General features: G+C 44.1%; 1 protein-coding gene across 2 annotated transcripts; it reads left to right on the top strand.

Annotated features, from left to right (window-relative positions):
* The first annotated feature begins 223 nt into the window (after positions 1–223).
* SPRY2 (sprouty RTK signaling antagonist 2) lies at positions 224–6,615 on the top strand. Of its 2 annotated transcripts, XM_039377952.1 has the most exons (3): positions 224–1,025; positions 2,903–3,082; positions 4,835–6,615. In XM_039377952.1, the coding sequence occupies exon 3, from the start codon at positions 4,886–4,888 to the stop codon at positions 5,825–5,827; it is 942 nt and encodes a 313-aa protein (XP_039233886.1). In that variant the 5' UTR covers positions 224–1,025; positions 2,903–3,082; positions 4,835–4,885; the 3' UTR covers positions 5,828–6,615. The 2 variants fall into 2 exon arrangements, with proteins under 2 accessions (XP_039233886.1, XP_027576945.1); XM_027721144.2 differs by lacking the exon at positions 2,903–3,082 and having other exon boundaries at positions 225–1,025.
* Positions 6,616–8,478: the final 1,863 nt, after the last annotated feature.

Below are 8,478 nucleotides of genomic sequence, written 5' to 3'. Positions count from 1 at the left end.
GCAGCCCAGGGGAGCGCCGCGAACGGGCCGGAGCCGCCGGGCTGGCTCGGCGGCAGCACTGCCCTTTGGAATGCCTCCCGCAGCTCAAAGTGCTGGCAGGGCGCTGGGAGAGCCAGTGAATGTAGCCCCGCAGAGCCAATGAGCTGGGACCGGATGCGATATATCCTCTGGGACAACAACTGCTCTGTTCCTCCTCAGATCCACATGACGCCATTTACTGCTGCTTTTGCAGAGAGATCACCCTACGTCCTCCGGAAAGAAAAAGAGAGAGAGGGAGAGAGCGAGCGAGCAGAAAAACGCCGAGCCCCTACAGCTCAGATCTCAAATCTTCCTCCTCCTCCTCCACCTCCTCCAAACACACAACAACAACCACCACCACAAATCCGCTGCGCTCCCAAAACACCCCCCCGATTGCAAACCACAGAGCTGCCTGCAACACACACACGCTCGCAGAGGGAGCGAGAAAGCTAAGAGGGAGAGAGGGGAGAGGAGCCTGCAGCAAGCAGCTTCTCAGCAGAACGGCTACATTGCACAAGCTGCTTTTTTGGAGGAACTCAGTGGAAGAAAGCTCTGGGATTTTATTTTAGATCCACTTTATTTTGTTTTCTTTGGCTTTCCCCTTTCCTCTTGATCATTTGCAACAGCAACAAAAAAAAGTGACTTGGTATTGGCGAGTCGGCCTCCTGTTCATTGAGGAAAAAAAAGAAAAGCGTGTGTGTGAGACTGATCTCTTTTTAGGAGCAAAGAAAACCCACCCCGACCTGGAGAGGTGTTTTGATTATTATTATTATAGTGTATACGCGCACACAAGTATTTATAATCGATCTGGGGAGAGGAATCTAACTTTGCTCTGGACTTTTTTTTTTTTTTTTTACATGGTGATCGTTCTTACTCTAATTTACAAGTTGGACTAAAGCAGAGTTTGGAAAAGAATTTTTTTTTGCTTTAGGGCTGGATTTATTTGCAAACCGCAGGAAGAAGAAAATACAAGAGAGAGAGGGGTTTGGTGCAGCGCCGCGATCACGGTGAGAGCCTTTTCCTTCTTTGCAAAACAAGCTTTTCAGTAACCTCCCCCCTTGGTTGCTCCAAGAAAACTCCTGGAAATGTTTGAGGCCGATCCATTTTCCATTCGTACAGGTTCTCCCTCTCCCCACCTTCCCTTCTCTTTCCTTTCCCAGAGACGAACTGGAGGTGGGATTTCGGAGCGGTTTCTCTCCGGGGAGGGGTGGGGGGAGCTCCGCTGGGTTTTGAGGGCTGCGCCGCATTTGCGCCCCGACGGGGTGCCTCGGGGGTGCAGAAGGCTGCGCAGGGGGCGGAGGGCTGCGCGGGCGCGCAGGAATGCCTGCGGGGGCTGCTAGTTGGGCGGGGGGTGGGCTTGGAGGAGACACACTCCGACGTGTTCTGCTGCGGGGAGCCGGGCACGGGAGGTACTGCCTGCTCCTGCCTCGCTGGGCACGCGTGGGTTTCCGACAAGCCTCGGGGGAAGCTGAAGGAAGGGCACTGCGGGGTTGGCGAGCGTCGGGGCTGTGTGTCCCCCGGTCTTGGGGGAGAGCGAGCAAACTCGCCTTTCAGTGCATGTTTTACGCCCGTCTGTAGTGGCGTCGGGAGATCTGTGTGATTCGGAAGTGAGTGCACGTCTGGTACAAATATATATGTGTGTATGTGTGTGTGTGTGTGTGTGCGTACTCTTAGTTATTTCTCCGGTGATGAAACTTAATTCGATCTGTAAGACGAGGAAAAGTGCTTCCCTAAGTTCTTCTGTGTAGAGGGCATGTGTGGAGGGAAAGGAAAAGCCTTAATTTTTACTTTGTTTCTTTTTTTTTTTTTGTGGGTTACTTCGTAGCAACCCCCTTTTCCCCCAAAGAAAAAAGCTGCTGGTGTTTTCAGCAAGCTATTTGTGTGTCACTTTGCCCCACCCCGATGGTAAAGTCCCTTTTGCCCTAATCCATAGTCTGATCACACACTCGGCCCTTAATAGGGGTTTCAAAGCACTTTGAAAGAAAAGGAGGTGGTTGGTGTGTGTGCGGTGGGAATGGGGGTGGGGGTGTCTTGCACAGGCTCCGGCCACAAAACAGAAATTCATGGGCAGAGGACTTCTCTCCCTTAGGCTTCTCCTTTCCCCGGCCAGCAGGACACGGGGTTTTTCCACAGCACGCAAGAAGCCCCTCGCGTATTAAATTTCCCCAAATGTGACGATGCGAAACCCGTCCCCCTCGCTCGACCTTTTGCCAAGCTCAGCTAGGAAAAGTTAGCAATCTGGCACTTGAGCTCGGTGAGAGTGGACTTTGGCTCTTTGAAGTGGGGAATCGTGTTATCACACACATGTACTCACAAAAAGGCAAATCTGCTTCTCTGCTCTTGGCGGATGTAAAGGGAAGAAATGCTAGGTCAGGGGAGGGAGAGGCGTGCCTATCCGTGAGGATTTTTAGGCAAATGTACGTTTGCAAATAAATGTGCTGGTTCTTTGCATCTTGTCCTGTTAGCGGATCTGTCAAGGGGAGAAAAAAGGGGAATCTCCAAGCTCGGCCCGATGCCCCACTGAAAATGCCTCCTGGGTCCCTCCGGGCTAGGGCGGAACGGGGCGGGCTGAAGGTCAGGCAATTTGCAGAATATGCGTAAAATAAGAGGAGCTTTTCCAGCGGCTGGCTTTGTGAAGTTGAATGGGTGCTTAGGGCAAGGCGAGAGGGGGTAATCTGCCTTTTGCCCGGCTGTCCCGGAGGTGTTGTCTGCACTGTCTGCAGGGCGCCTGGCACTTCCCGGGAGGGGAACCTCCTTTAGCATCTCTTAGGGGAGGGCAGGGGGAAAGAGTTAAAAGAAAACATGGATTTGACTTTCTGATAAGGCGACTGCAGCAGCCCCCTCCCATCTCCCAGCTCAGAGGATGTCTCCTGGTTATCTCCAGGTTGTCTGCACTCTCCGGCGGGCTAGGGGCCGTCGCCTCTCACCTGCTGCGCGCCCCCCGCCCCGTATGGAGCCGGAGACAGGGAGGGGAGCGGAGACCGGAGGCTGCCTCTCCAGCTCCCACCTTGGCGTCTGAAGGGGGTTCCGCCGCCGATCCCAGGGTCGTCTGAAGCGCCTTCAGGTCAGGGTCAGCTTTGCTTTTGCAGTGGGTTGTCATTTCTGGAGAGGCAGTATCCTCTAGGCTGATTGGGGCTGGCGGAAATCTGGACGTGGAGGGCAGATAGGGCTACCAGTTCCTCTCAAGGATGGGGAAAGTATTTTATTTTCTATTATTTTTTATCTTCAGATAATTTCAGATGAGCGGAACGTCTGCTTAGGCTGTTGGTTGAAACTTTTGATATGGCAGAGGTTTTAATTTGATGAGAACATAAGCAATGCTTCAAGCCAAGTTTGCAAGACTTTATTTTTTTTTATTATTTGTGAGGTATGGACACCATGACATACCTCCTATGTCCAAAACCAGGATTTGACAGTATTTAAAACAGGTGGTCACTGTTTAAGTTGGATTTTTTATTTATTTTTTTTTAAGAAAAAACACTTAAAGGAAGGAAGCCGGGAGTTAAATGGTTAAATGTTTTGCATTGCTGTTAGTATAAAGATATTCATTGTTAAACTGCTTGGCTATATTTTATTGTAATGCGGTACAGTATTATTGTTGGTAACTGATGTGTTCAGAGTAACACTATGGTGCTTTTTCTAGGTATAATTACAGACATTGCATACCTCTTGTAAGACAGTTGATTCCTGGTTGGGTTTTAGTTGTAAAATATTTTCTGGATTTTTGTATAGGTAATTGGATTTTGGAGCCACTTTAAGATATGATAAAGGCAAACCAAATATTAACTAATTTAGAGGGCAGTACTTGAAACTTGTGCATATCTGAGTGTGGAAGTTATTTACAAATTCTCATCTTCCGTGTCTTTCACTGGGTTTTCATTTAAATTTTTACGTCTGTGTCTCTACTTTGTAGTTAATGATCTCTTAAAGCAATATTCACAATCAAGTAGATTTCTTGGATGTTGGCATTGTTTGATTATATTATGCATGCCTCTGTCCCACAAACCACTCTTGGTAATATTTATAATTTGAAATGTAGTCTATGGAATTTTTTACACGTTAAAAAAAAACTCAAACAACTGTGGTAACATTGCTTTTGTAGTATTGAGCCTTAAAATAACAATCACAATGGTGTACACAACTATGACACACACTAAAATACTGAAGAGAGATATTTTTACTTGTGCTGTTGAAGTTTTTGGTAGCACTAACTCATTTCATGTCTAACCTCAAACATTTTATTGCTATTTAGTGTTTTTCTTGGGACCATTGGTATTAAACTAAAATTTCCTATTTACATCGTGTAAAATTTAATGTGTAAAGAGACTAGCCTACCAAAATATTATTCATTTTTAAACAAAATTGGAAAATTATATGTCTGTCATCAGCAGGTCACATTACACTTGCTGAATACTTGCAGACTTTTTTTTTTAATATAAGTTTTTCAGTAGCCTGATGTGCAATAAGTGTCACTTCAAGTGGCTGAAATCACTTTAAAGGCCATGGTCTAACCAGAAGATGGCCTGGGAAGTCTTAGTTACCAGGAGCAAAATCTAGACTTTCTAGAGTCACAAGTTAAGCTTCACAGTCCTAGAAAAGAATCCCCTTAAGCTCTCCACAGCAGAAGGTAGAACAGGCCAAGGGAAGTACATTCAGCTGACTGGTGCCTGTACTCTGCCCCAGATGTGACTCCTTTTTTTAAGGACTGATGCATTACTTGATTGCATGCAGTGCTGTAGGGTCCTGCAGGCTTGAAAGGCTGCTGGAGTGAGCATGAGATGTGTTGCAATAGTGAATCCTCTCTTTGTTGCTCTAGGATTTCAGATGTGTTCTAAGCCTGCCGGGGTGAGCACGCTTCCGGGCACTGATGGAGACAAGAGCTCAGCACAGCAGCGGGTCGCAGCCCTTACTACAGGCTCGGCGTGACAGCGGGAGACCACACGGGGAGCCTGACCTGCGGGATGTCCTAATGCAGCAGGTTCACGTCTTGTCATTGGACCAGATCAGAGCCATCCGAAACACGAATGAATACACAGAGGGACCTACGGTAGCTCCACGGCCAGGGGTCAAGTCCACTCCTCGGCTAGCAACCCAATCCAAAAATGAGAGACCCCATGGCTTGCCCGAGCATCGTCATTTTGGCCGGATTCAGCACACACAGACACACGCATCTCCTCGGGCACCACTGTCCCGATCTATCAGCACGGTCAGCACAGGTTCACGGAGCAGTACGAGGACAAGTACGAGCAGTAATTCATCTGAGCAAAGACTTCTAGGATCATCTTCAGGGCCAGTTGCTGATGGGATAGTCCGAATGCAGCCCAAGTCTGAGCTCAAGTCGAGCGAGCTGAAGCCACTGAGCAAAGAAGACTTGGGAGCGCACAGCTACAGGTGTGAAGACTGTGGAAAGTGTAAGTGTAAGGAGTGCACTTATCCGAGGACCCTGCCCTCATGTTGGATTTGTGACAAGCAGTGTCTTTGCTCAGCCCAGAACGTGGTTGATTACGGGACTTGCGTTTGCTGTGTGAAGGGCCTCTTCTATCACTGCTCTAACGATGATGAGGACAACTGTGCTGACAACCCCTGCTCCTGCAGTCAGTCACATTGCTGCACTAGGTGGTCCGCCATGGGTGTAGTGTCCCTCTTTCTGCCTTGCTTGTGGTGTTACCTACCAGCCAAGGGTTGCCTTAAGTTGTGCCAGGGCTGTTACGACCGGGTAAATCGGCCTGGGTGCCGCTGTAAACACTCCAACACCGTTTGCTGCAAAGTTCCCAGCGTCCCCCCTAGGAACTTTGAAAAGCCAACGTAGCATCACTAGTCAGAAACACTAAAGTAACAAGGATTATTATTTTAACATACATATGCAACCAGCTAAGCAGCTATGGTCTTGGCACTGTAGTAGAAGGGTTGGGGATGTACTTTGCTGTTTGCAGTGAAATGCTTTTCTCTGTGTGTGCCATCTTAACTGATACGCTTGTTAGGATCCAGCTAGTGGCATACAGGAAAAAAAAAAGGGATGCAGTACATTGTGACCCACATATTGCATAAGCTAAAGCAACACAGACACTCCTAGGCAACTCTATTGTTTGTGAATAGTACTTGCAAGATTTGTAAATTAGTAAATGACTGCTTTTTTTTCATTGTTTTCTGCCAGAGATAATATGCTATATTTTTGTATATACAATAATATTTTCAACTGTGAAAAGTAAGTGGTGTCATAAGACATGGCACGGTCATAAAATATTATACTAATATGTTGTACATTCGGAAGAATGTGAATCAATCAGTATGTTTTTAGATTGTATTTTGTCTTACGGAAACTTTCTATTACAAGACTTTGATTTCCCTTCGGACTTCATGTATATTGTACAGTTACAGTAAAATTCAGCCTTTATTTTCTAATTTTTTCAACATATTGTTTAGTGTAAAAAATATTTATTTGAAGTTTTATTATTTTATAAAAAGAAGTATTTATTTTAAGAGGCATCTTAAAAATGTCACCCCTTTTTATGAGGACGTCACAGTTGCTGCAAATAAGGGGTGAACGATGCATATGTTCACTATAAAATAGAAAATATATTAACGTTTGAAATTAAACTGGGCTACTTGTCATTTTTTCCCCCCATTTTTTGTTTTGAGTTGGGAGAACTGCAAACTTCATAGTGCTATAGTTACAGTGAGCCTAATATAAAACGAAAATAGATTTTTTAAGTGTATTCTTTTCTTACTGTTTACTTCACCTGAAAATAATACAGGATTTTTGTTCCCTTCCTTTGCACAGATGTCCCATATACTGTTTCTACAACAGAAAAGGAAGATGAACATAGGAAAATGCATTAATTCATTCCAGACTAGGACTAATAGGCACTGAAAGCTTGACCTATTCTATAAGTGATGAACTTTTGTGCTTCGAATAGGAAATAAGTAATCATTCACAAAAAATGTTAGGCTTGCGTGGCTTTACTCAGAGGAGAAAAAAGGGTAATTAATATGGTCAGTGCAAAAAGCTTGCAGGATTATTTGTTAAAGGTAGAAGAATATGCCACAGGGAATGATAGATGTGAATGCAGTCCAACCTTATGCCAAACATTTGCCTCACTTGTAAGAAGAAAGTTGCTTGATTTGTCATTTGTCGCAGTTACCTTTCACTGAGGTCAAAATCCTTTTGCTGCCAAGTTTCCCACCGGAAGCCTAGAGAATGATTTACCTTTCTTTATTAACAAACTATCATTTCCTGTTCTAAGCATGTGTCTCCAAGTTTAGAGGTCCTAATGTTCAATTTTATTTATAAATTTCTTAAGCTGGCGTTTAGAATAGTTGTAAGTATTTTTAAGCTGATGCTTAGAAAAGTCTCCCAACCTTTTCTGAACCCTCTCCAAGAAAAACAAGTTATTACTAATAAATTAAGAACTCACTAGAAGTTGAAAACCAGAGCACTGAGTAAATGTTCCATCTTTTTGCCCCTTAATTTTCATCTCTGATCTGGTATTTGGACTATTTTATATAGGTCTGTAGTGCTCAAAAATCTTACACTATGTGTTTGTGTATTGATTATCAATCACCAAGTGAAATTAAAAAGTGCTTGTTCTCTTTCTCTTTTTTTTTTTTTTTCCCCTTACCTCTCTGATGCAAAATGTAAGGTGGTTTTCTTTCCTTTCTGCACCAGCTGTCTGGATATTTTGGTATACAAAAATGTACAGTATATATTTAACTTTCTGAGCAAAATTTGCCAGAAAGAAGGTGGCTTACGTTACATAAGTAATTTGTCCATATTTAAAACATATATTGGTACTGAGTATTGGGGTATATATGTGAGATCATACTTGGATGCTGATAAACAGTGATCTTTATTATTTTAATTTTTTTAGAATTTTTGTTCGTGAAGGGGTTGGTAACCGTCATGTGTTTCCATTCACTGAATGTAGTTCTTGAATTAGGTTAGGTGCTTATGCCTAAACTATCCTGGTTTGATTGGAAAAAACCCCCAGGGGAATAATGAGATAGTCCATATAATTGGGTGAATTTTTAATGTTTAGGCTATGTGTTGGAGATCCCAACCCCACTTATTTCAGTAGACAGTAAATCTGTTGGTTTGTATTGATGAACTTGACAAAACTGAAGGTGAGCCCTGTCTTTTCAGTGATTTTTATTTTGGTCAAGGAAGATAACTCTAAGGAAACCTGAAGGTGAAACTGGAAAACTGTGGTATGACTGAGCAGTGTGGCAGTCAAAGAGGGTGTAACTCAAAAGTCCTACTAGCTAAAGTCCGGTACTAAATTGTAGTTGTGTTTTCTTTTTGCAGTGTAGTAAGTGCTTTGACTACCCAGTTAGATTCTAAGGGAAAAGGGAAACCATCTTGTTGTTGATAATGAAATTTGAATCTAGTCTTAACATTAAATACTGGTGGCTACCTTCCACTTAGTTCTTAATGAGGATAAATAGTGGATCCTCATCATCACA

This window comes from Pipra filicauda, unplaced genomic scaffold (assembly GCF_003945595.2).
Source record: "Pipra filicauda isolate LSUMZ 115617 unplaced genomic scaffold, ASM394559v2 scaffold97_size2427393_pilon, whole genome shotgun sequence".
NCBI lineage: Eukaryota > Metazoa > Chordata > Aves > Passeriformes > Pipridae > Pipra > Pipra filicauda.
The sequence above is the reverse complement of the archived record's forward strand: the minus strand, read 5'-3'. Positions and strand labels throughout refer to the sequence as shown.